This window comes from Pleurodeles waltl, chromosome 3_1 (assembly GCF_031143425.1).
Source record: "Pleurodeles waltl isolate 20211129_DDA chromosome 3_1, aPleWal1.hap1.20221129, whole genome shotgun sequence".
NCBI classification, from domain to species: domain Eukaryota; kingdom Metazoa; phylum Chordata; class Amphibia; order Caudata; family Salamandridae; genus Pleurodeles; species Pleurodeles waltl.
The window spans coordinates 1627218396-1627245663 of NC_090440.1; the positions used below are offsets into that span (position 1 = coordinate 1627218396).

Below are 27268 nucleotides of genomic sequence, written 5' to 3' on the forward strand. Positions count from 1 at the left end.
GATATTGAGGGAACAAGTGGGAATCTGTCCCCAAAGGCTGAAAAACAGGAAACCCTAATTTGTCCCGAACATGCGTCAGAACCTCCCACATCTCCTCCCTGGAGACATACTTCCCACCAGAAGAAGTAGAAGGGGTGTCATCATCCGATGAAGAGGACACCTCCGCAGCCCCGGGACGGGAGGCAGGAGAACGTCCACATCTAGGCACTCCAGCCTGAAGAGCACGAGACACAGCCACCTTATCATGTCCTGAACCTCCTCCCTGGACATGAGAGGTGTAGGAACCCCCAGCGCAACCTGGTGTCCACCAGGAGTGGTAGGGGGAACCGCAACATCCACCCCCGAAGAAGAAGAAGAAGAGACAATCCTGCGCCACTTGGAAGGAACCTGCCTCGAAATAATCCAAACAAGAAATGTACCCAAGAGGCCAACAGCATCCAGTAAAATAAAGGAGAAAGCCCCCCCCCATCCAACAGCAGCAAATAAGAAAAGCGCAAGAATTGACCCCAAAATAATAAAAAACGTGGGAAAAAACGCACGCCCTACCGCCAATATGCAAATTCCCACAACCGGCACATCAGCCCAGCATACGCGAGGCGAAGATCCAGAAGTACAGCCCCAGCCACCAGAGAGTCGACCGACTCCATCAGCCGACTCACCGCGAGGAGCACCGCGCTCGCTGAGAGTCAACACGAGGTCCCCCTGATGACGCAGAAATGAAGGTTTTACATTTATTAGCGCATAAACGTAGTGCTGCAATAATCAAGTGTGACTTTAACCGAACTAATAAAGATTGTACGGGGACAAATGTGCCCTCAGAGTAGTTCGCCAACATTTATAAGCGTGCTTTATATAACGTGATGTATTAGAATTGTACTAATCTGACATAACCGTAAACGTGTGCCATGATTTGCTTGTTTGAAATGTTTTAACTTAGCATAACTTTAGTGGAGGCTTTGGCCTAGTTGCCTTGTCTCACGGTTTAGATGCTCGTGTTTTTCTAATGTGCTAATAAAACGTGTATTCTTGCTTGAAGCTGTACTTTTCCAGTGAGATCGGTTCACATGCTTATCTTTAAGGTTTCGTGCCAGCCTGGCATCTTCTTCTTTGCTCCAAGGTCAATCTGCAGGTGCAGACAATGGAAGCTCTGAAAGTGAGTTAATTGGTAAAATATGTTGCAACTTACGTTCCCGACTCCAAGGATAATGTATGCCTAGGTAGAAGCTTGTGAATTGTTGTTTTTGATTGGACAATTTGAAGCCAACCTATGAACCCTCCAATGGAAGACCCTACTGGATTTGAACTGTTGTTTATTTAAACCTGGTGCACAAGAAGAAAGCGGCCATTACCCATTGCACCCATCGAGAACATTAGACATTGCAGCCATTATGGCTCATCTTGCCGACCTCGTCATTTTGCCATCTTCTACGATGCCAATTGATGTTCGACGCCATTTTGAATGAGACTTTGATGCTTTCTCTAATCGAGAGAAAGAGACTTTAAGAAATTCTCGCCCTAGAGACTTTAACTTTGATTTGCCCCTTTGCATGAAGTAGTAGTTTTGTCCTTTTATCTTGCCGCTGTGAGGCAATTGCCCCGTCCACCTTGCCCCTTTGCCCCGTCCCATGCTGATCGAAACCGGTACCTGTGAGACGAAGACTTCCTTGAATGCTGATTGAATTTGGTAAATATGAAAGGAAAATGTACAATTGCATTGTGTTTCTTTTTAGGTAACCAACTGCTGATTTTTGATAAGAGCCCTAGTTAGGAGTTTTCCAAATCAATGTTGCTAAATTGTTTTTGCATGAAGTCCCACATGCAGATGCTAATTTGAGGTTAGATGAGGATTCATTTGTTGCACGATGCAATTTGAGACCTTGTTATGCTGACTAATGTATGCAATTAGCCCATTACAGATTATAGTTTTAGTGGTTTGCGTTGCTATTATCGAATGCATTGTTATTCAAATGCTGCATAGATTGCATCTTTTCCGCCGTTATGGACAGCTATTAATGTTCATTTATATATATCATTTGGTGTTGAGACACATTTATATCGTGCTAGCTTTGTTAATATAGGGAAATAAATGCATTAACTTTGAATAAACTGGTGTGGTTATTCATGGCCGGAAGGTCATGGTTCGCCGAAATGTTTTCTGGATTAATTGTGAAGTGTTATGTTGATCAGGGCATTGCTTATGTTCGTTATTGATTATTGATTAGATTAAATTGATTTCTCTCGGGTGAAGAGAGCCCCATTTGGTCAAAAGATTAATCGACCCAAGAGCGTCCAAATACAGGTAATTTATTAGGTCGGAACGCTCTATCAGTAGATGGTAGCAGAGGATGGTTTCGCCCTTTGGGACCCCACTCGAGAGGTAACGGTTTCGCCCTTTGGAACCCCACTCGAGAGGTAACGGTTTCGCCCTTTGGGACCCCGCTCGAGAGGTAACGGTTACGCCCTTTGGGACCTCACTCGAGAAGTATATGGTGTTGAATTAGATTTTCTTGGGTAAAACAGATTGAGAGAATGATGATGCCCTATGTCCCCCGCGACTTTCCCGGGATCTCGGAGCTTGCGAATGGAGAGAATGGAGGTGTGAAATCGGCGTTGGCGGTACTAGTGACGGTATGAGTGAAGTTAGGATTTTGCGCTTGCACAGCTTATTGCCGCAGATTGTTTGAAAAGGTTGCGAGGATTTTAGAGAATAGCGGAGGTGCGACTCCGAGTGTGAGAGTAGGGAAGTCGTCGAACTTCATGTGCATGTGGCGCTTTGTGCAGAAAAAGGTCCACGTGGTTGTTGTTGTTGAGACGGGCCCTGCGAGGTCAAGAGACTCCGGAGTATGTTGAAAAGTGTATGAGACACTTGTTTTATGTTGTGGTCTGGTCGGTTTAATAGGTTGACCGGGCGTGGTCAACGAGTCGGTACGTGTGTTAAGGGAGTGAAAGAAAACTTCGACTTCGGGCTTTGACAAATTCTAAGTGCACTAGAATAGATCATTGACAAGTTGAGAGCAGAGTCTGCGGGTCAGAATTTGCTTGCGAAAGTGGGGACCGAGAAAGATGGAATAACTGCCGAGGCTAGTGAAAAATCCCTAAGGTCCTGAAGCGATTGTGTTACCCTTCCTGTAGTAAACCGACAGATCTGTTTTATTATTATTTGTTTGCTCGCGATACATGCTAGAAGTTGTTACGAGAGGAGCTGAGTGAAGGAGGACAAGCCGCAAGGCTTTGTCAGCCGCAGTGTGTGTGAGTGTGACGTCACTAGGAGCCGCGCTGGGATAGGATGGTTGCAGAGAAGGGTCACGCACGGATTGGACGCAGTCCGTGGGGCTCGATTGGAAGGGGAAAGGCAAGCGAAGAGTATTCCGGGAATTAAAGTCACTTATTGATTAAAAACTTTGTGAAATAAAAGACGAGAAAATGAAATTTCTTAAAGCATTAAAGAGTGCGATGAAGGGGGAGTCTTACATTAAAGCGAGCGTAGGAGAGGAGACGCCACCCGAAGGTACACCAGCTTACATTGTAATGGAGGAAAGGGGGGTAGCTCCGTGCCTTTGGCTAAAGCAATGGCACAAGCTGACAGAGAAACATGGGAGCGTAGCGTTCCCGATCCATGGGACATTCAATATAAGGATCCTAGAGAATTTGAGATTCGCGATGTACGACATGAAGGTACCTCCAAGGCCAGCACAGTTTGAGGCTCTAGCGATTTGGGAACTAATGGCCAGACAGCAACAGCAAAAGAAGTTCGAGGCCAGGATAAGAAAGGTAGAAAAGACACTAGCGGACGCTAGGTGGGATAATGAACAGAAGGTGTGGAGGTCAGATATATTGCAGGGGATAAAATTGTTTCCCGCAATTGCTAAGGAAGAAGAGGCGACAGGCAAGAAAGCTACCTGTAAGACAAACAGGAGGTGTTCCAAAGATAGAGAGGACGAGGAAAAGTTGAGGAGAGAAGAAGAGTCAGAGGATGAGGAGTTCATCATGCAATTGCTGAACGACCGTCCACCACCTTATGTAGAGAGAGAACAAGGTCCAAGTACCAGTTCTGCCCCTCCGGCACCGGTACAGAATAATGAAACTCCGAATTCAGAAACGCCATCGGGATCTAAGGACCCGAGTTTACTGTTCACCCCGCAGATACCGCAGGTTAGGAGAATATATCCAGATGTGCCTATATTGAAAACAGCAGAAAATTATCAGCCGCAGGTCCCAAGGTACTACAGCAGTGACAACAGTACGGGAATGATTCTAGATCCAACCGTAATGGGAGTACAGAATGGTCGCAACCCAACATTAGCACAAGCTGAATCAACCCAGCTCTTGATGCCTCAGAAGCAGATGCAGGGGGGAACCGCACATGCTCAGATGACGGGGAGTCAGACGGGCATGCCGGCAATGATGACCCATAGTGTGGGAATGAACATGCCTCAGAACATGGGGAATGGACAGAACCCAGATGCGATATCCCTACCCATTACTGTAGGTCCACCGGTACCTTTGTACATTCAGCCTAACTCAGGTATGAGCGGTCAAGGATCAGTGGTGCAGAATGGGACGGAAAGGAGGTGCATAGAAAACACTTCAGAGACAACTCCGATAGCGGCTCTGCCAACTGGATCTGGGTCCTTGATGGAGTTTAGTCCCATATGTGCTCAGTCAACAGTGGTGAGGTCGAGTCCCCCACTGATGATACCGCTATCATCGAACACTGAAAAGTTGCCGCAACCATCAATGGCAGTCGATGTGAATGCTACACTGATGGGGTTGAATGCGCAACAGCTGACACAGTGGTTCAACAGTCTGAATTCCACACAAAGCTCAGCTAGTGGGAAGGGAGAGGACTATCTGAATAGGGTCAGGTTGAACATGGAAGCAGAAGAATTGGTGGAAGGGACTATGGGTTTGAATAGGTTAGAGTCCTACTCGGAAGAAGAGCTGAGGTATTTATGTCCCAGGATTACGAGAGAAGTGAACAAGGTACATAGAAGGTTGCAAGAAATAGCTGACAAAAACGGGGTTGAGATAGACAAGACAAAACACTTGAGCAGGAGCTATAGATTGGATTTCGGGACCACAGACTTTGAACACATGAGGTCAGCAGGCATGAAAACGGACCTTAGAGAATTGCTGCAGAGTGCACAAGTGTGGAGGTGCTTAGACAAATGGGAAAGCAGGTGGGCAAAGAAAAAGGAAAAGAGGAAAGATAGTGTCCCAGAGCATAAGGAGAAAAGACCACAGAGTAGTGATGCAATAACCATGTTACCAATGAGGGAGACAGCAGGGGGAAAATTAATACATGTACCGTGGCACAGAAGCGACATTCAGTCTTTTACGGATGATTTTCCCAAACTGAGAGAGAAACCGATTGAATGGTATCAACAGACTGATAGGTTTGTGAAGCTTGTGAAATGTCTTTGGGAAGACCTGAACACCCTCTTTGAGATTGTGGTTCCGGCAGATTTGTGGGAAGACTGCAAAAGGGCTGTAGGTTGGCCGACAAGTGAACCAAAGAGAGACAGGGATACGGGTGCACCATCACCTATGGTAATGAGCTTGTACTATAAGGTGATTGAGCATTTGAAGACGAAGGTTGCCGCGAAAAATGTGGATTGGCAGAAGATTGATCGAACTGCCCAAGAGGCTAAAGAGTCGATTCATGGTTACTATGAGAGGTTGTTGAAGGCGTTCAAGAACTACAGTGGCATGGAAACAATAGAGGCGAAGGACATGCTTCATTTTGTGTTTAGATTTGTGGAAGGGCTGAGACCAGAGATAAGTCAGATGATAAAGACGCATTTGATTTGTTGGCAGTCGAAACCTATTGATGAGGTGTTGAATTATGCGAAATACTGTAGCGACGAAATTGAAGTGAAACAGAAAAGGTTGAAAGAGAAAGTGATGATGATGCAACTTAAAGCAGCTCAGACAGGTTTGCAAGGGTTGCAAGGGTTCCAACAGCAGATACCGCAGCCGCAGCCGCAGGGAAATATGGTGTTTCAGCCACAGGCAAGAGGCAGAGGCAGAGGAGGCTTTGGGAGTAATGGTCCGGATTTGAACACTGTTGCGATTCCGAATGGTGTGCAGGCAATGAAAAGGGTGATGCCGTGTCACGTGTGCGGAATCGTCGGACATTGGAAACGCGAGTGCCCGATGGTGGTGCAGGAAGGTGCAGGTGTTGGTCAGCAAAACAATTATGTCAATGCATTCCAGACAATGAGGGGACCGAAAATGAGAGGTCCAAACCCAAATTTTCAGACCATAAATCAGCTGCAGGGATTACAGCCCATGCAGCCGCAGCAGATGCAGATGCCCTGTATGCAGATGACGCAAATGCAGCCAATGCACCAGCAGTTTCCCATGGTACCTAATCAGCAAATGCAAATACCTTTGGCACCAATGAGTCAGCAGCAAGTGATGGTTCCTCCACAGGTCTCGAGTCAGGTGATGAATACAAATGGCACAGTACAACAGTTCCCATTACACAGTGAGAATGGAATAAACAATGTATGGGAGAGTGAAAGTTCAGATGAGGAGGGAAATTGTGTGCTTGCAGCATCCTTGGAAGTTGATCAAAAGGGTCCATATGTGGAGGGAAGTGTTATGGGTCATCGTGTTTCATTCTTGGTTGACACAGGAGCCACACGTTCATCTGTTAGGAGCATTGAAGTACCAAATTTGCCACTCTCAGGGAGAACAGTTCAAGTAGTGGGAGTAGCAAACAGGCACCTGACGAACCCAATTACAGATCCAGTACAAGTCAGAATTGGTAACTATCAAGGGTTACATAAATTTGTGGTATGTGACTCAAGCCCGATAGCACTGTTAGGGAGAGACCTATTGTGCAAATTGGGATGTTCGATTATGTGTTCGAACGATGGAATTAGAATCCAGACGAGCAGTGATGGGGAAGAAGAGGACAGTGTAGAAGGGGATGAGATGGAAACTGTCGATGAAGAATATCCTCTGATTAACCTTTTTCCGATGATAACTGAAGAAGATATTCCAGCTGAATTACGGGAAACAGTCGGAAAGGAAGTGTGGGATATGACAGGAAAAGAGGTGGGATTGGTGAAAGGAGTGGAACCAGTGAAGGTGACTGTAAAACCCAATGTAACCTTTCCACAGACCCCACAATACCACATGGCACAAGACACCCTCATGAAAGTCGCCCAACTCATTGACGAGTTTGTAAAACAGGGAGTACTGAAAGAAGTGTTAAGCAGTCCATGTAATTCACCAATCATGGGACTAATAAAGCCGAGTGGAAAGGTCCGAATAGTGCAGGACTTGAGGAAAATAAATGACATCATAGTTAAATGCTGCCCTGTAGTACCGAATCCAGCTGTGATAATGTTTCAAGTCCCTTGCGATGCCGAGTGGTTCTCAGTCATCGACTTGTCACAAGCATTCTTTTCGGTGCCTCTTCATGAGGACAGCCAATTTCTCTTTTGTTTCAAATTCTTAGACAGAGTTTACAGTTGGTGTCGAATTCCTCAAGGGTTTTCTGAGTCACCGTCAATTTTCAATCAGATTCTAAAGAAAGACTTGGAAGCGTTAGAATTGCCATTCGAGTCAACCCTAGTACAGTACATTGATGACTTACTGATTGCATCTAAGACAGAAAGTGGCTGCACAGCCGACACCATTGCTCTACTGAACCATTTGGGAAGGAATGGACACAAGGTGTCTCCTTCAAAGTTGCAGTTCTGTCAGAAGAAAGTGAAATACTTGGGTCATCAAATAGAGAAAGGGTCACGGAGAATAATGAAGGAAAGAATAACAAGTGTACTTCAAATGAGTCCACCAAAGACAAGGAGGGAGGTGAGGAAGTTTTTGGGGATGGTGAGCTACTGTCGCCAGTGGATTCCCAACTTCTCAACTCTAGCAAAGCCTTTACTGAAACTGACCCAGAAGGATGCCTTGGATGAAATTGAGCTGAAAGGAGATGAGATGGATGCTCTTATTGAATTGAAAGAATGCATGTGCAGGGCTCCAACTTTAGGTATGCCTGATTACACAAAGCCTTTCACATTGTTTTGTCATGAACGTGATGCATGTTCTTTGTCTGTCTTGACCCAAGCCCATGGTGGCATAAACAGACCAGTAGCGTATTTTTCAGCTACTTTGGATCCGGTCGCAGCAGCACTGCCAGGGTGTTTGCGCGCCGTAGCAGCAGTTGGTATCAGCCTCACTCAGAGTGAAGGAATAGTGATGGGACACCCATTAACAGTCATGGTCCCTCACTCAGTTGAGATACTTTTGACCCGCTCCCGAACGCAACACATGACTGGAGCAAGACTCACAAGGTATGAAACGATAATTCTGGGCTCACCGAATGTGCAGCTGAAAAGGTGCACTACGTTGAATCCAGCAACCTTGCTTCCCGGTGAAAATGCTGAAATTGAGAACGCTGAAGACGTCGAGCACGACTGCCTTCAGGTGACTGAATTTTGCACAAAACCCCGACCTGACATTAAGGATACTAAGCTTGATGAAAATGACCAAATTGTTTTTGTTGATGGGTCATGTTTAAGAGATGCATTGGGAATATTGAAAGCAGGATATGCTGTATGTACTGTAACAGGTGTCTTGGAAGCGTCCTGGCTTCAAGGAGTCTATTCCGCACAAGTAGCAGAGCTTGTAGCCCTTACAAGAGCATGTCAACTGTCTACATTGATGAAGGTTACCATTTACACTGATAGTCAGTACGGGTTTGGAATTGTGCACGACTTTGGGCAACTATGGTCACAGAGAGGTTTCCTGACCTCTTCAGGGTCCCCAGTGAAAAACGGGGAGAGAATAAGGGAATTGTTACACGCCGTTCAGATGCCAGCCGAAATTGCAGTGGTAAAGTGTAGTGCTCATACAAAAGGACAGGACTATGTTTCCCTGGGAAATGCATATGCGGATCAAGTCGCAAGATTTTGTGCCTTGAACTGTATATTGCTCAGGGATGAATGGAATTTGATAAGTGAACCAGAGCTCGAACCAGCTGAAGCATTTGCCTTGAAGGTCGTGGATACAATGGATGAACTAGAAGCATTACAGAATAGCGTCAGGGAGGATGAAAGAGCTTCCTGGATTAAGTCACAATGTACAAAGAGAGAAGATGAGTTATGGGTTTCAAATGAAGGAAAATTTGTTTTACCAAGTGGTCTCTTATCGCAGCTAGCGCGGTTCTATCATGGGCAGGCTCACCTAGGGAGAGATGCCATGATAAGATTGTTCAAAACTGATTGGTTTAACCCCAGATTCCGTCAGGTTGCAGAAGCAGTTTGCCATCGTTGTGTCATTTGTCAGCAGATGAACCCAGGAAAGGGAACGGTTGAGAACGTGAGCCACATTGGTAGGGCGGGTGGCCCGTTCAGCAGAATGCAGATGGACTTTATTGAGATGCCTGTGCATGGAGGTCTGAAGTATGTGTTGGTGATTGTGTGCATTTTTAGTCACTGGATTGAAGCATACCCCACACGTAGAAATGACAGCCTTACAGTTGCAAAACTATTGTTGAGGGAGTTGATACCACGTTTCGGATTCCCGATCTCTTTAGAATCAGATAGAGGAAGTCACTTCAATAACGAGGTGTTAAAGTTACTTTGCGCAGCGCTGAACATTGAGCAAAAACTGCATTGTAGCTATCGCCCTGAAGCCTCAGGACTGGTGGAAAAGAATGGCAGAAGAATACAAGGCAAGAACAAGGGGAACTAAAAGGCAAAGAGAACTGACAGAATTTTAATGGAATAAAATTTGTGGGAATAGTTTTGTGTGATGACAAGTAGTCATCAGAGGAGGGATTGATGACGCAGAAATGAAGGTTTTACATTTATTAGCGCATAAACGTAGTGCTGCAATAATCAAGTGTGACTTTAACCGAACTAATAAAGATTGTACGGGGACAATTGTGCCCTCAGAGTAGTTCGCCAACATTTATAAGCGTGCTTTATATAACGTGATGTATTAGAATTGTACTAATCTGACATAACCGTAAACGTGTGCCATGATTTGCTTGTTTGAAATGTTTTAACTTAGCATAACTTTAGTGGAGGCTTTGGCCTAGTTGCCTTGTCTCACGGTTTAGATGCTCGTGTTTTTCTAATGTGCTAATAAAACGTGTATTCTTGCTTGAAGCTGTACTTTTCCAGTGAGATCGGTTCACATGCTTATCTTTAAGGTTTCGTGCCAGCCTGGCATCTTCTTCTTTGCTCCAAGGTCAATCTGCAGGTGCAGACAATGGAAGCTCTGAAAGTGAGTTAATTGGTAAAATATGTTGCAACTTACGTTCCCGACTCCAAGGATAATGTATGCCTAGGTAGAAGCTTGTGAATTGTTGTTTTTGATTGGACAATTTGAAGCCAACCTATGAACCCTCCAATGGAAGACCCTACTGGATTTGAACTGTTGTTTATTTAAACCTGGTGCACAAGAAGAAAGCGGCCATTACCCATTGCACCCATCGAGAACATTAGACATTGCAGCCATTATGGCTCATCTTGCCGACCTCGTCATTTTGCCATCTTCTACGATGCCAATTGATGTTCGACGCCATTTTGAATGAGACTTTGATGCTTTCTCTAATCGAGAGAAAGAGACTTTAAGAAATTCTCGCCCTAGAGACTTTAACTTTGATTTGCCCCTTTGCATGAAGTAGTAGTTTTGTCCTTTTATCTTGCCGCTGTGAGGCAATTGCCCCGTCCACCTTGCCCCTTTGCCCCGTCCCATGCTGATCGAAACCGGTACCTGTGAGACGAAGACTTCCTTGAATGCTGATTGAATTTGGTAAATATGAAAGGAAAATGTACAATTGCATTGTGTTTCTTTTTAGGTAACCAACTGCTGATTTTTGATAAGAGCCCTAGTTAGGAGTTTTCCAAATCAATGTTGCTAAATTGTTTTTGCATGAAGTCCCACATGCAGATGCTAATTTGAGGTTAGATGAGGATTCATTTGTTGCACGATGCAATTTGAGACCTTGTTATGCTGACTAATGTATGCAATTAGCCCATTACAGATTATAGTTTTAGTGGTTTGCGTTGCTATTATCGAATGCATTGTTATTCAAATGCTGCATAGATTGCATCTTTTCCGCCGTTATGGACAGCTATTAATGTTCATTTATATATATAATTTGGTGTTGAGACACATTTATATCGTGCTAGCTTTGTTAATATAGGGAAATAAATGCATTAACTTTGAATAAACTGGTGTGGTTATTCATGGCCAGAAGGTCATGGTTCGCCGAAATGTTTTCTGGATTAATTGTGAAGTGTTATGTTGATCAGGGCATTGCTTATATTCGTTATTGATTATTGATTAGATTAAATTGATTTCTCTCGGGTGAAGAGAGCCCCACTTGGTCAAAAGATTAATCGACCCAAGAGCGTCCAAATACAGGTAATTTATTAGGTCGGAACGCTCTATCACCCCCAGGCCCGCCGTGGAGGAGAAAGAAAAGGTAAGTCTAGCGGGCTAGACAAAAAGAACAGAAAGTGGTGGGGGTGGAGGGGGGTTTTCAAAAGGGAAGGGGGGATCTGGGGGGAGGCAGGGAGCCTCATTGGTTAGGGAAGGAAGGCGAGGGAGGGACGGGAGGTAATACCATCAGAGAAATCACATTTTCTATTTTCAGTTATGTCATTATAATGTTTCTATCATTATTGATGCAACTTGTGATGTCTTCTGTGGTGCCATATGTATTAGGGGCTTATGGTCCCTGGGGTGTTTGGTGTGTTAAGAGGTTTCATATCGTGAGCGTTCTTCAAATACAGTTTTCCATGAAACATATTTCTCTTGTGTCACACGTCTATCATATATGGTCCTCAGACAGACCGCGGGTGATCAATAACTCTGTTAGGCTTCCAAAAAGCCAGAATGTTCTTTTGAGAGTTTGAGTGAACCCTTAATTGGCTGAATATGAGCTCACAGAAAAACAAATCAATCTTCGCACTGCAGTGTTTGTCTCACAGAAACACTCCATGGCTTTATTTCAGATACCCATTGAAGTCTTGCTGTCTTTGTGGAAATCTTCAATATGTAATTCGGTATGTCATCTTCTATGGTACTCTATGTAATGCCCTCGCACATTGAATTTGGAGTTTAACTTGAAGAAGTTGGGTATACAGTCTTTTTTAACATTAATTTGGCAGCAGGGCTTAAGAGTGGAGATTTATACTTTTCATATACTTCTCATAGTCAATATGTTGCTTCACATTCTCCCATATAAAAAGCTCTGCCATACCCTACAGCAATCAATGAAAGAATAAACATGCATGAACATTTTCACCGAGGAGTCAGGGAACAATGTGTAGGGCTAACATCCTCTCTACGGTTTATTCTACCTCTTTTATACAAGGCAAATAAGGCAAATGTAGCAGTACATTAGTAACTGTTGGAAAGAGAATGAATGGATCACACTGTTCTTTAAACAAATTGAAAAGGTAGCTCACATAAGTGACTCATCTGAGTTTTAACAGGATGCTACATCTGTTGTTCATTTGTCAGTTAAATGTTTTTACATTTAATTCTCATTTTCGTCCACATGTCTATTTAAGTCTGTTTACCGCCTAAAACGACAGGAGACTGAATAAAAAGAAGCATTGACAAAGCAAATAGAGTGGACTTTAAATCTGAAAACAAAACCATGCACAAATGGTATGCTGGTGGTGGTGGTAATATTAGTGGTGTGGTAATGGTTGTAGTAAAGAAAATGGTGGTACTGCAGTACTACCAAAAATATTTTTAAATGTTTACTGTAGACAAAGACTAAAATACTGATTGCTATATGTCTGCAATGCATGTATGCAGTAAATCTTTGACTGTGTGACAATTGGATGTATTTTTTAGATGTAAAATAGTTCCTCATTCATTGAAATACAAGCACTCCATAGAAGGGGGAATGATACACAAACAGCCAGTAACTGAATATGACTATTACTCCTATGGGTGAAGACAAAACCACAACAACAAGGTGATTGATGGGTTGCCTGAATTAATCTCAGTCACTTGCAATCCTTCAGGCCATATTCCAGTCCATCGTTTTTCACCTAGCATGCCACTTTAGACAGAAGCCCGACTTATGCAAATATGTACTGATCCTGTTCTCCATTGAACAGTCTGTCCTGAACTGTCATTTGAGGTCTTCACCAGAAGAGACCACAAGCAACCCCTGAATGGTTCTCTCCTATTTGGTTCTTATCAGAATGGTGTAGCTTAAGTCCTATGGCACAGTAAGCACGGGATCCATGTCTTGACATACCTGTCACATTTTGGGCATCAAAAGGAACAGCAACATGGTGATGGATGGAATGCTTTAACTAATTTCAGTCACTAGCAATCGCTCTGGCTGCATTCCAGTCCATTGTTTTTCCCCCCATGCCACTCTACTCAAAGGTCCACTTTATGCAAGTAAATATTGACCCTTTTCCATGGGAAAAAAACAACAGGAAGACCCAGGCAGGGCCTTCCCAGAATGGACAATAAGCAACCCCAGATTGTTTTTCCTTACTTTGGGCTCATGGGAAGGGTGTAGCTTGGGTCCAATGGCACAATAAGCACAAGATCAATATCTGGGCATACCTGTCACACTAAGAGATTCAACTGCAACAACAAAAAGGTGATGAATGGAATACTTGATTTATTCTCGGTCATCCTGGGTCACATTCGATTCCATCTTTTTTCATCCCATCTAGATAAAACCCACTCCATGAATGTTTAAAAGAATTGCTAACAATAGGCTTAGCAGACAGATGTACTCCTAAACCAGACCAAAAAACGGGATTACTGATCTCTGATCACTTTTCCATGGTAGTCTAAGGATTAAGATTAGAAAATGTTTCAGTTACCTAAATTCACGTTACAGATCTGTGCTCTGCCGTAATGTGCAGGGGTGCTGATATAATACCCTTTTGTCCAAAGCACTTCATACCAATGCAGAGTATCACAAACTCTGCTTCACGAAGTGTGGATCTACCAATAGGAGCAGATATACATCCTGATTGAGCTGGTTGCTTAACTGCTACTCTATCTGAGAGCATGCATGGGATCCCTTAGCCATCGATGGAGGCCAGAGGAAGCCAACTAGGGCTAGAACCTTTGTTGTTAGCTCATATCCTTACAAAGCACCATTACACCATTACAACTGGACTGAGCCAGGCAGAGCGTCTCAGTCACACTGCCTGTTTCTATGACAGGAAATAGCAGTCTGACTCTGCCATTCACTGAGCAAGGATTGAGATGGAGAGCATCCCAGTCACACTGTCTGGTTCTATACCAAGGAACATCAGTCTGACTGAATTGAGCCCTGTGGCAACATTTATCTGCTTACCTCTGGCGTTGGTTTTGTGGGACATTACCTATCAGCACATACTCTCGCAGGGACATTAGCCATTTCCTCATTGGTCAATTACAAGGTTGTGTTGGTACAGAGCCCATGCAATTCCAGTCACTGTGTCTAGTTCTGTCAGGAACCCCGTTCTGACTCTAATAGAGTTAACCAACACCAAGACAGTGTGCAATGCAGCCTTGATTTTTGTCATATTTCCATTTCCTTGTGGTCGAGCTGTGTTTTCCTGCTTTTTTGTGTACAGAGACACATTTATAATTACTGCATGATAGGTGAGAGGTTCAATGTAATTCTCAGGCACTACCAACTTTTAAATGATGGTTTGGGTGACTTTTGTTTCTGTGCATGCAGGTGAACTGCTACTGCATCAGGGGTACTTCAGAGTCACTGCATGCTTAGAGGGGGATGACTGTGTTTTTTTTTTACCAGAGAGGTTTATCTTCATGGGAGACACAGCATTGTGGTGTGTCTCCTCTTTTGCTGCAAATTGCTGATCACCGTCAGAGCTATCCAGTTTTGTTCTATTAATAATTTCAGAACTGTGCTACATTTTTGAACACTTATGGTGCTGGTTTCCTTTACTTCTGCTGCGGTGATGGCAACTGATGGGTCTGGTGAAGCAATGGGCCACCCTCGTAGAGTTTTTTCCCTTTGCCAATTACTACAGCTTCCTTGCTTCAAATACTGCTGGTAGCTTCTTAGCTCTCGGTAGGTTCCTTCTTCGATTGGTTTGTCGGGGGCTGTGGTATACTATCAAAATATTAAGTTTTATCCTTGCACACAGATATCATAGCCAGACTGACAAGTAAACAAATATCACAGTGGCAGGTATAGAGAAGCATAGGTTTTCTATACCTAACTTTGTATATAGATACCTTGATATGTGTTGAAGGTACATAGACGTGGGGTTACAAATAGCAAGTCCTTGTTTACGTATATGCTTACCTGCTCACAATTTTGGTAGTCAATATGCTAGTACAATATTTGTGCAGCACAATATTATTTTCGATATTCTGGCATTCATTCACCTACAGGTTGCCACTGCCAGCCTATGTATGAAGCTGCATTTAATTTCCAGCATTTTTGTCCTGGGTTGACGTTTCTAGTTTCAGGAACCTCAATTTTTGTTTCAGGACTTTCAAATATGGTCCCTCCTGAGTTGTGTTGTATGTTTCCTTTTTTTATGCACAAAATTGTCCCACTGCTTGGTGTGAACCATGGTTCACCCTTGTCCGGAGGTTCAGGCTTTGTCTCACTAAAGTGATTATTCTGAGTAGTTCATTTTGGTACATAGCCTTCAAGATGTATTGCTGTCCCCTTTCTTGTTAGGGTCTTCTCCTACATCCAGTGGTGGTGGTGCTTCTGCCCATGGTTTAAGGCTTCTTGTCCTCTTGGGCACCATCATTCTCCATGTAGGTGCACCTATGAGACCTCTGGTGGGGAGGATTTATTCTCTGTCACATTGCTGGTCAGGTCGTAACACTTAGGGACTGCTGGGGGTTCCTGTGTTCCAGCATTACATTGTTGCTGCAGCAAGCTTTAATTTCAAGAGGCTTCATGTTCATCATGGGGCTGGTTGTTTCTAGTAACCTCAAGCTGAGTGCAGTCTGCACACTGCTGTGGCCTGTGTAGCTGAAACATTTGCAAGCATTCCACCCATCATCTCTGTGTTTCATAGTGACACCATGAGTGTGAAAGGAATGCTTAAGCATTTATCTCATGCTCTCAGTTCTACTGTGCCACATGGCTCATGCTGTACCTCTGGAGTTGGTTTGGTAAACTGATCTGGAGTTGTTGGTATTCCTCACTAGAGGGGACTTGGTCTGACAGGATGGCCTGACCTGTTCCAACTGAAAGAGCACAACGTTTGATTTGCAAATGACTGGTCACACTCTAGAGTGGCAAACTGCACCAATAAACAATGGACTGGAATGTGACCCAGAAGCATTGCCATTGTGTCAGATTTTTGCTAGCAATGCATCCATTACCTCTGTACTGTAGTGGCTTTTGTGAGTCCTCCATGGCCTTGTGCACACTTGTTTCCGGATACTGATTTCAGGTTGTGGGACTCCTCTGTTTCCCTTCCTCTGTAATTGATGTTAATCATTACTTATTTTATCCTCACGATGTAGGGACTGTGATACGGAAGGCAGAAGAGGCATCAATGGCTCTATTACTTAACACTATTCTTCATCACTTTGAGTCCAAGGTCTCCCGGGGCCCAACATGCCATTCCTCATGTATGCTATAGGTTGGCCATACAAATTGTGTCTGGCGAGTTCGGGGGTTCTTATAGGAAGCAGATGGGAAGCATTTACCAAAAGAAGAAAATAATTTTAGGCTGAAAATTATTTTATTGTTGGGGACAAGTCGTTTTTTTGTCTCAGGGTGAGATCTCACCTTTTTAGGTATGAACTCTGATGTGGCAGCCTTGGGCTTGGAGTAAAGTAGAATACAGGTAAGTAATGACGCCATTAGTGGTCATAGAAAGGTACCTGTGAACTCAGTTGTAGTGTTAAATTACTTGTGAAGCACAAACATTGCCCAGTTTGGACATTTTGCCTTTAAATGGGTGTTGTTTATTGCAACCAATAACCATCCAGGCAATATGGTTATTTGTACTTTGGGATAATTACTACACCAAACAGCGGGCCACTTATAATGAGGGCCCTAGAATTGTTATATCCGCAGCAGTGAACTACCTCACCCTGAATATAGCCCATTATAGGCACACAAAAATGAGACAGCACTCCAGTATGAGCAACAAATACTTAGCTAATAATCTATAAATGTTAGTTTAATTAAACAAGAAAATGGTTGCACATACCTGCAAAAGGTTTCCTGGCGAATATTCTTTTTCATCAAGAACAAGTTTGGAGCCATACCAAAAGGCTAATGCATAGCATAAGAAGATTACAAACCACATGTATCCACTGAAGAAGCCCATTATCATCCCTTTTCGAATTCCCCAGTGCTGGGCAAACAGCAGTTTCTTTTCATACCTAGTAAAATAACAAATTAACTATAAATTATATTTATTTTATTGTCTAATCAGTATCACGAAATCTTTGCACTTGTGCAACCCCATTTAACATGTCTGTAATCTAGTTTTTAATTCAACAATATAAATATCATCCACATAACACTTTCATAGAAACTGTAATTACCTAAGATAGCAGAGACACTTCAAGCAGAATTTATAAAAAATTATAGACAGGGGCGTAGAAACATAAGCTCATTAACAAACACGAAAGCAGAAATATTGCAGTCTTTGAACATGCATTGTCTCTTAATGGCAAATTCTAAAAAAAAAACAGCTAACCTATACTGCTTTTAGATAACCATAAACAGCAATTTCTGAGAGTAAATTCCGTCTCCTCATTTACAAAATCCAGTTGGTCGATTTTAATCTTGTAAAATGCACTTACGAATATGGAAATTCCATTCACAGGGAAGGTTAATCATTCCCCAACACTCCACCAAACGTGGAGCATTTCCAGCCATTTCTCCCTGTAAAATTTTATTTATTTCTGGCATTGGCTGGAGTATATCTACCATTGCCTGCAAAGCAATGGGCCACATATAACTTTATGAATACCCACAAACTCTTTAGACACATTTTCTCACTCCATCACCTCTGTTGAATGTTTCCCATGGGTTAGATTGCACCATTCTGGGATGTCATGGTGAATGGGTTAATCCCTCTACCAGCGTAAATTCACTTTTTGTGAATTCCGTGGTCTCATACCTAAAGCTATATGCTCGTGTTAGAGGAAATGGCTTTGTTAAATAGATAGTTGCATATAAAAACATATTTCTCTAATCCTGATGGCAAGTTAGAAGATCAATAAATAATCTTGAATCCAGTCGTCTTGCACCACCTTGTTCCTATAGTTATGTTGAAAAAGAGGTTTAGCTAAACATGGTCAACTTTCCAATCTAGAAGACCAGGCTGTTACAGTATTATTTAAAGATGTTGGGGCCTATTCAGAAAGTCAAATATTTATGTGTATATTTATCACTGTCTACATATATTCAACTATGTATAGGTTTAACTCTACACTTTTTTGCTGTTCACCACTTCTGAGTGTAGATTTAGACTTGTTGTAGACTTACATGTGCCCGCCACCTCAGGTAGGGGGCAGAATCTCCTACAAAAGGATTTGGTATTGTCAGATGCTGCTAGCAGCTCTGCACACATAGGTGGAAAGCTCCCCCATGGTGGCAAAGATTCCGCTGTGGGAAGGTATAGGGAAATTGTTTATTATTCTTTTTTAAATCTTTCAATGTAAAATATAAATTAAAATTAATTTTAAATATTTATTTGTAATCTAGAAATAATAAAATTAAAATCTGTAACACGTTAACTCATCAAAACAAATGTGTATTACTTATTTTAAATATATTAATTAATTAAATTTTTTAAACAAAAATTAAAATCCTTCCCACGCCGATGTCTTTATTTTTATTTAATATGTAGAACATTTTGATAACAATTATTTTAAATTAAATTATTTTTAGGTTTTTAATAAAAAAAGTAACAAGTTTTTTTTATATTGATGTTTATTTTAAATGTTTACAACAATACATGACTCATTAACCCCTTCGCTGCCAGGCCTTTTCCGTCTCAGGTGCGAAGCCTTTTTTTGGCTGTTTGGGAAAGTTTGCGCTTAGACTCTCATAACTTTTTGTCCACATAAGTTACCCACGCCAAATTTGCGTCTTTTTTTCCAGATTCCAGAGGTACCCATACTTCGTGGGTTCCCCTGAAGGAGCCAAGAAATTAGCCAAAATAAAGCAAAAATTTCATTTTTTTTTTTAAATGGGAAAAAAGGGCTGCAGAAGAAGGCTTGTGTTTTTTTCCTTGAAAATGGCATCAACAAAGGGTTTGCGGTGCTAAAATTACCATCTTCCTAGCTTTCAGGAACAGGCAGACTTGAATCAGACATATCACATTTTTATTATTTTTGGTGATTTCAGCCTCCTTCCAGTTAGTGACAGAAATGGGTATGAAACCAATGCTGGATCCCGGAAAGCTAAACATTTCTGAAAAGTAGACAAAATTCTGGATTCAGCAAGGGGTAATTTGTGTAGATCCTACAAGGGTTTCCAACAGAAAATAACAGCTGAAATGAAAAAATATTGAATTTGAGATGAAAAAAACAGCCATTTTTCTCCACGTTTTACTTTGTAACTTTTTCCCGTGATGTCAGATTTTTGAAAGCAATATACCATTACGTCTGCCGGACTCTTCTGGTTGCGGGGATATACAGTGCTTGTAATTCCATCAAGAACCCTAGGTACCCAGAGCCAATAAATGCACTGCACCTTGCAATGGATTTTCATTCTATACGAAGCATGCAGCAATTCATTTGCAGAAATATAAAGAGTGAAAAATAGGTATCAAGAAAACCTTTGTATTTCCAAAATGGGCACAAGATAAGGTGTTGAGAAACAGTGGTTATTTGCACATCTCTGAATTCCGGGGTGCCCATACTAGCATGTGAATTACAGGGCATTTCTCAAATGACTTTTTTTTACACACTGTCTTACATTTGGAAGGAAAAAATGTAGAGAAAGACAAGGGGCAATAACACTTGTTTTGCTATTCTGTGTTCCCCCAAGTCTCCCGATAAAAATGGTACCTCACTTGCGTGGGTAGGCCTAATGCTCGTGACAGGAAACGCAACATGGACACATCACAGTTTTATATTGAAATCTGACATGTTTTTTGCAAAGTGCCTAGCTGTAGGTTTTGGCCTCTAGCTCAGCCGGCACCTAGGGAAACCTACCAAACCTGGACATTTTTAAAAACAAGACACCTAGGGGAATCCAAGATGGGGTGACTTGTGGGGCTCTCACCAGGTTCTGTTACCCAGATTCCTTTGCGAACCTCAAAAGTTGGCCAAAAAAACCTGTTTCCTCACATTTCGGTGACAAAAAGTTCTGGAATCTGAGAGGAGCCACAAATTTCCTTCCACCCAGCGTTCCCCCCAAGTCTCCCGATGAAAATGGTACCTCACGTGTGTGGGTAGACCTAGCACCCACGACAGGAAATGCCCCAAAACACAATGTGGACATCACATTTTCCCAAAGAAAACAGAGCTGTTTTTTGTAAAGTGCCTAGCTGAGTTGGCCCAGTGCACGATGTCTATGATTTATTTTTTTCTGTTAGCAGGGTCCTTCACCCCAAATCTTATCTCTTGTGACATCTTTAGAAATGACCTTATGGACTATTCATCGGTTTAATTAGACTTTGACTTGAAAACACTTCAACCCCTCCCAGGAGAAATGGCGACTCCTGACTTGAAATTCTGGGATCCAGAAGCTAAATGAAAACTGCAATAGTATTTTTCCACCTACATGTCCTTGAATGAACGACGTGTAACAGCCTCGCAAACCTTGGTGGCAGCTAGCAAACTTTATAGGCAAGGTCAACTTATGATAGAGTCTGCCCTTCAGCACTATTGCCACACAGAAACGAGGCACTAACTGGAATACAGCATTGCTACTCTGACTGCTCACTACCAACAACACCCAATGATGGATACTTTCCATACCCTGGCAAGTGCCAAAATGGACATGAATTCCATGTTCACTTCCCTGGTGGAAAAACTGCTGGGATGGATCAATGTTTAAGTTTGGAGAAACAAACAGCCATCTCCTTGCCCAACAACACAAACAGGAAGCAGCCAATTACTCTATTCCAGCACTCAGTACCCCTTAGGACCCACTGAATGACCCAATCTGGATGGTTGAAAAATTCACATCTTTTTATGAGGGACTTTATTCCTTGGAGGTTGACTGTCAGCTACGGAATCTTTGTTTTTTGACCAACTCACTCTCCCTCGGACCTGTCTACTTCAACCACCGCCTCTCCTTCTACGCACTCCCCAGGCAACTCCGCTCTGCTCAACTGGCCCTCACCACCATCCCTAGGATCTGGAAGAGCATGGCTGGTGGAAGATGCTTCTCCTACCCCACTGTGCAGACCTGGAACACCCTGCTGCTTCACCTCAGGCAGTCACCCTTGCTGGCTCAGTTCAGGAAGGACCTCAAGACCTGGCTTTTTGACTGACCCGTGACTCCCTTCAGTGCCTTGAGACCACACCTCAGGTGATAAATCATGCCTTACAAATATGTGATTGATTGACTACCTCATCTTATAGAAGACTCACCTCCTAAATTAGATAGAGACATCACTGAGGAGGAGATCCGGGAGGCTATTATAGACATATTGAGAATAAGGGAGGGATCAGGAGGAATTATGGTCCAGTGTATATCCTCCTTAAGTGAATATAGAAAATCAGCGATACACTGTTCCAAAGAAAACAAAAAAAGAGACAAAAATATATATATAGTGACCAGGGTCCTAAATTCTAGGAGCAAGAGGCCTCACACACCCATAGGGTGTCATGCTTCATCATAGGCGCTGCTCCTCGTCAGACTGGCGCTGCAATGTCTGACGGGCACCACCCCTGATGGGGGGGCTCTTTGCCGGAGATCTTAATATATGGTGGTGCCGTGACCCCAAAGGTGACTAAAGAATCAACGGAGATCAGAAAAAATTGTGTGGTTAAAATTGACTCTCAAAAACGCCACTGGGACTGTAGATTTTATTGGACCCAATGAGCGGTCAGGGCCAAGATTAAAAATTAGAAACAGAAGAGTGAATCAAGAAGTTAAGATCAATCACTCTTGTAAATTAGAACATATCAAGGAGAGGAGTCTGGGAATTCTCCAAAAACTACCCCCTCATGGGTCAACATGTTTCGCATCCTGGTGGTCCAAACGGATCCAGTGATGCTTCATCAGGACCTTATGTGACTATATGTATCTCCTGAGTAATGAGGGTCACATATATTTGCAAGGAAGTAAATACAGATACCTCTCAACCAACAATTAGTGGGGAGGCGTAATAATCACTTACATGAATATGGAATAAATAATTCCTAACTCGTGCCCGTCCTAAAATTGAAGGCGAGCATCTTAGGAATACACGGACCAATAGTCCAGCGCTAAACAACGTTTGTTGCAGCAATGCTGGCCAGGCAGAGACCTACCCCGGTCCGTGGTTCCCGAAGAATTCTTGGATGGTCTTCGGGAACCACGGACCGGGGTAGGTCTCTGCCTGGCCAGCATTGCTGCAACAAACGTTGTTTAGCGCTGGACTATTGGTCCGTGTATTCCTAAGATGCTCGCCTTCAATTTTAGGACGGGCACGAGTTAGGAATTATTTATTCCATATTCATGTAAGTGATTATTACGCCTCCCCACTAATTGTTGGTTGAGAGGTATCTGTATTTACTTCCTTGCAAATATATGTGACCCTCATTACTCAGGAGATACATATAGTCACATAAGGTCCTGATGAAGCATCACTGGATCCGTTTGGACCACCAGGATGCGAAACATGTTGACCCATGAGGGGGTAGTTTTTGGAGAATTCCCAGACTCCTCTCCTTGATATATTCTAATTTACAAGAGTGATTGATCTTAACTTCTTGATTCACTCTTCTGTTTCTAATTTTTAATCTTGGCCCTGACCGCTCATTGGGTCCAATAAAATCTACAGTCCCAGTGGCGTTTTTGAGAGTCAATTTTAACCACACAATTTTTTCTGATCTCCGTTGATTCTTTAGTCACCTTTGGGGTCACGGCACCACCATATATTAAGATCTCCGGCAAAGAGCCCCCCCATCAGGGGTGGTGCCCGTCAGACATTGCAGCGCCAGTCTGACGAGGAGCAGCGCCTATGATGAAGCATGACACGCTATGGGTGTGTGAGGCCTCTTGCTCCTAGAATTTAGGACCCTGGTCACTATATATATATTTTTGTCTCTTTTTTTGTTTTCTTTGGAACAGTGTATCGCTGATTTTCTATATTATAGACATATCCACTGGTAGAACACCAGGGGGAGATGGACTACCTTTTGCATAATAGAGAATGAGCAACAAGAGTGCAATCCCATTATTGTCTAAGGTATACAAGGAAACTGTCACTCAAATTACTTATGCTCTGAATCCAACAGAGCCAACATTGTTCTCCTTCTTAAACCCAACAATGGTCCTCTTCAATACAACAGCTACCGCCCGATCTCTGCTCTTAATAGGGACCTAAAAATACTGGTGAAGGTGCTAGCCACCCGCCTATGGATGTTTATTCCTTCCTTGAGCCACAGGTCCCAAGTGGGCTTTGTACCACGCCTCTCTTCTAATCACACGAAGGTCCCATCCCATATCATATAGCAATCTACCAAAGACCATAATAGAAAGTGGTGATTTATTTGTATGCCAAGAAGGGATTCAATCGAGTTGAATAGGTAACCTTTTTAGACCTTGCAGAGAGCGGGTTTTAAAGACCGCTTTCTTCAATTGGTGAGCCTTTTTTACTGCTTCCCGATGGCAATTATTACTTGTAATGGATTTCAGTCTAAATAATTCAGGATTTCAAGGGGTACTTGACAAGGCTGTCCTCTGTTGCTGCTCCTCTTCTTGTTGGCGCTTGAACCACTGGCAGAAAAACGGGAAGCATCTATTGCTATTTAAGGTGTTCAGACAGCCTATTTGGAAGTGAAGATTCTTTTGTATGCCGATTACATTTATTTCTACTTTCCAATCCGAAACCCCTCTATGACTCATTAGCTCAATATTGTAACCCTATTTGACCAATTTTCGTTAACAATTTTAACTGGGACAAAAGCAAGGCTCTGCCCCTCAACTGGCTGGGTTGCCATGGAAATGGTATACCACTACCATCAAATACCTAGGCGTTATGATTTGCATCTATCTGGAGCAGGCAACACAGGAGAACAGGGAGGCTCTTTTGGTTAAAACAGCAGTCAACCTCAAGAAGTGTTTAACTTTACAGCTCTTGAAGTAGGGTCATATCCAAACAGTGAAGATGGTGACTGTGTCTCATTTTTATTAATTTTTTGGGATGACCCCTACCAGTATTCTGATACATCTGCTTCACTAGTTTGGCGCAATCATCAAAAATTAAGTGTGGGGAGGCTGAAAACCAAGGCTCGAGCTCAATAAGCTACATGTTGATACAAAGGCAGGAGATCTCCACCTCCCAGACATGTTCCTTTATTGTAAGGTACACCAGATAACACACCTGGCCTATTTCTATTCCAAAGGCCTGGAACACCCTGACAGGGTACTCATAGACCATCACCTCGTTCAAGGGACAAACATCTGCAATGCACCATATCACATTCAACTACAGGTGAAGGGAAGGGAAACCCTGTCCTGAAGGAATGGATTTGCACCTGCAAGACTATGCACCTTCTGCTCAACACTAATTCCTACCTGCATGACAAGAACCCCCTCTGGGGAAACAAAGCTTTATGCATTGATGGGCAATCAATAAGGTGGAAGTCCTGGGAAGACAGAGTTGTTCAAACCACAGATCAGCTCTGGCATGCAACAGCTTTAAACCTTTTGTTGACTTGCAGACACAATTCTGCTTGGGGGCGACCAACTTTGGAAATACCGATAGCTTAAGCATTGTATACAAACTACATTTGAATGCCTCTTTATCTAAAACAGTCATCTGTGGTCACCTGGAGCTCTTTCACAGTAAATATCTCTGAACTGTACAAGGTGCTGTACTCTCTCCCTACCTGGACCGCGATACGTGAGAAATGGCAAGATCGACTGGGCAAAGACTACACAGACAAAAAGCAGCCTGATCCTTTAGGCACACATGACAGGGGTCGCCAGGAGGTGTGGCTTAAGTTTAGTTTCCTCAAACTGCTGGATGATTTGCACTGGTCCCCACATCAGCTCATTGAAGCCAACTTGGCTTCAACAGTATCATGTTGGCATTGTTATCATCAAGGGAGTGACATTCTGAATTTGATATATTCATGTCCTTTCCAGATATTCTGGTAATGGGTTCTAGGTACAATGAATGCCTGCAATGGCCTCACTCTGCGACCCTCCCTGAAACTGATCTTTCTTCACAATATGCTGAAAGTGGTGGGCGTCAAGAACCACAAAAAGAGGTGGATTGATACGGAGGTTGCAGTGACTTCAATGGCTATCCTTTGCCACCGGAAACAAGACATACTTCCTTATCTCACACACTGGATGCAAGACATGGCAATGGCTGTCTCCCACAAACATAATATTTACTGCCTGTTGTACAAAGCCCATGTTTTTGAGAACATTTGGTCTCCCTTCCTCTCCGGGTGTCCACTCCTTCTTCAGTTCCAGAACTTCATCATGTAAGTTCCCTTTTGATATTTTCTTCTTTATTTTTCTGTAAACAGTTACCTTCATGTCTTCCTCTTATGCCCTTTTCTTCTCTCTATTTTGTGTTTCTCTTAGTCATCTAGCCACAGTATTGGCTACATCTAGATCCACAAGTTGATTTATTTATGTATATGTCTTGTTTTCCCTGTGGGGTCTTTCTACAGATGTTATACTGTGGTTTGTTATGGACTAGTCATTGTACTTCTGGTTATTTGAGGCAATGATTGCTACTCTAAACATTTGAAAGCTCAGATTGTAGATTTTGTATTACAATGTATACAAAACCCATTAAAGAACTGATATAACAAGTATCAAGGGAAACAATAACTGACTTTGCAAGATAGCCAAACTTAAATTTACTGCACAATAATTCTAATAGACACTACCTTCGAACCATGCCACTGTTTACATAGATCTTCATCGATTGATGTTAAGTACCAAAACAACAATACCATGGTAATCTATGCCATTGCACCCAATAAAGTAATTTCATCATATTCTGAAATCATGACAGCAACAAATATCAACAAAATTCTACAAATCAAAAATTAAACAGAGTTTGAACTGCCTATGTGACACAGAATTCACAAATTGTACCACAGTTTATGAATTCAAGGCTGTGGTTTTCATTTTCATGCAAGCCATGTGGCAAACAATCCCGACTTTGTCACCGACAGTAAGGTCCAAAATGAGATTAAAGACTGACTGCCTTTACTTTTGTGACCCCAAACTCAGTCAATGATTACTAAGAACAACTGAGACAATTCTGCTGCTATAGTCAGCATAAAGAATGTCTGTCTCCATTGCTAGATACCTTTGAGGTCATCTAGTAAGGCAGAGTCAATTGTCAGGCTACTGGTATCCATAAAACGGTCAATGACTTGGTGGAACTGCAATCAAAGTAGTTTAGATGGGGAGGCCAAAACAAGTAATGTAATTAAAGGATTTCATAATTCATTTCAAGCCACAGTGGGGAAAAGCTACCCAATTCTGTATAGACTCTTGTGGATTCTGTAGAAAAAGCATAGCTTAATCTTTTACAGATTCTTTTCAACAGATTAGATCGCAAACCATAATGAAAATAATTTACAAGCACAAGTGCTGCAAAGTGGAAATATCGCTGTTGTTGACTGTCTCTTCAAATGGTAGCTTTCTCTCAGACTGAAATAATCAATAAATATAATTTGAACAAACACACAGAAACCCATCAAAAAGCCAAAGAGGAAACATAGGGCCTCATTCTGAGTTTGGTGGGGGCGTAGGTTTCCTGCCTTCTGGCCCTATTATGAATTTTCCACTGAGCTAGCGGGTGGAAACCAAGTTTCCGCCCGCTGGCCCAGCAAAAAACTCATGACAACAGTGACACCGGCTCGTAATCGAGCCAGTGGCAATTTTGTGGTGCATCGGGTACAATAGCACCTGCCATGCTTTTCATTGCCCGTAATTCGGGCAGTGAAAAGAGAGACAGGGCTGTTCATGGAGGCTGTGCACAGGCCAGTTTGGGGTCCCAGCACACTGTCCCTGTCAGCCTATGCATGGTGGTGGGACCGACATGCAAAATCCAGCAGATAAGGGACTCGTAATCCCCAGGGCAGCATTGCCCTGGCGGATTAAGACCACCGGCACCGCCAGGCTGTCAACTGGTGGCAAACCTGGCGGTACCGG

General features: G+C 42.8%; 1 protein-coding gene across 1 annotated transcript in view; it reads right to left on the bottom strand.

Annotated features, from left to right (window-relative positions):
- Nucleotides 1–27268, bottom strand: part of ABCB11 (ATP binding cassette subfamily B member 11) — a 443062-nt gene that overhangs the window by 215786 nt on the left and 200008 nt on the right. Inside the window, exon 11 of the mRNA XM_069225280.1 lies at nt 17169–17343. Coding sequence (XP_069081381.1) covers nt 17169–17343 — 175 coding nt within the window. The remainder of the gene's footprint in view (nt 1–17168; nt 17344–27268) is intronic.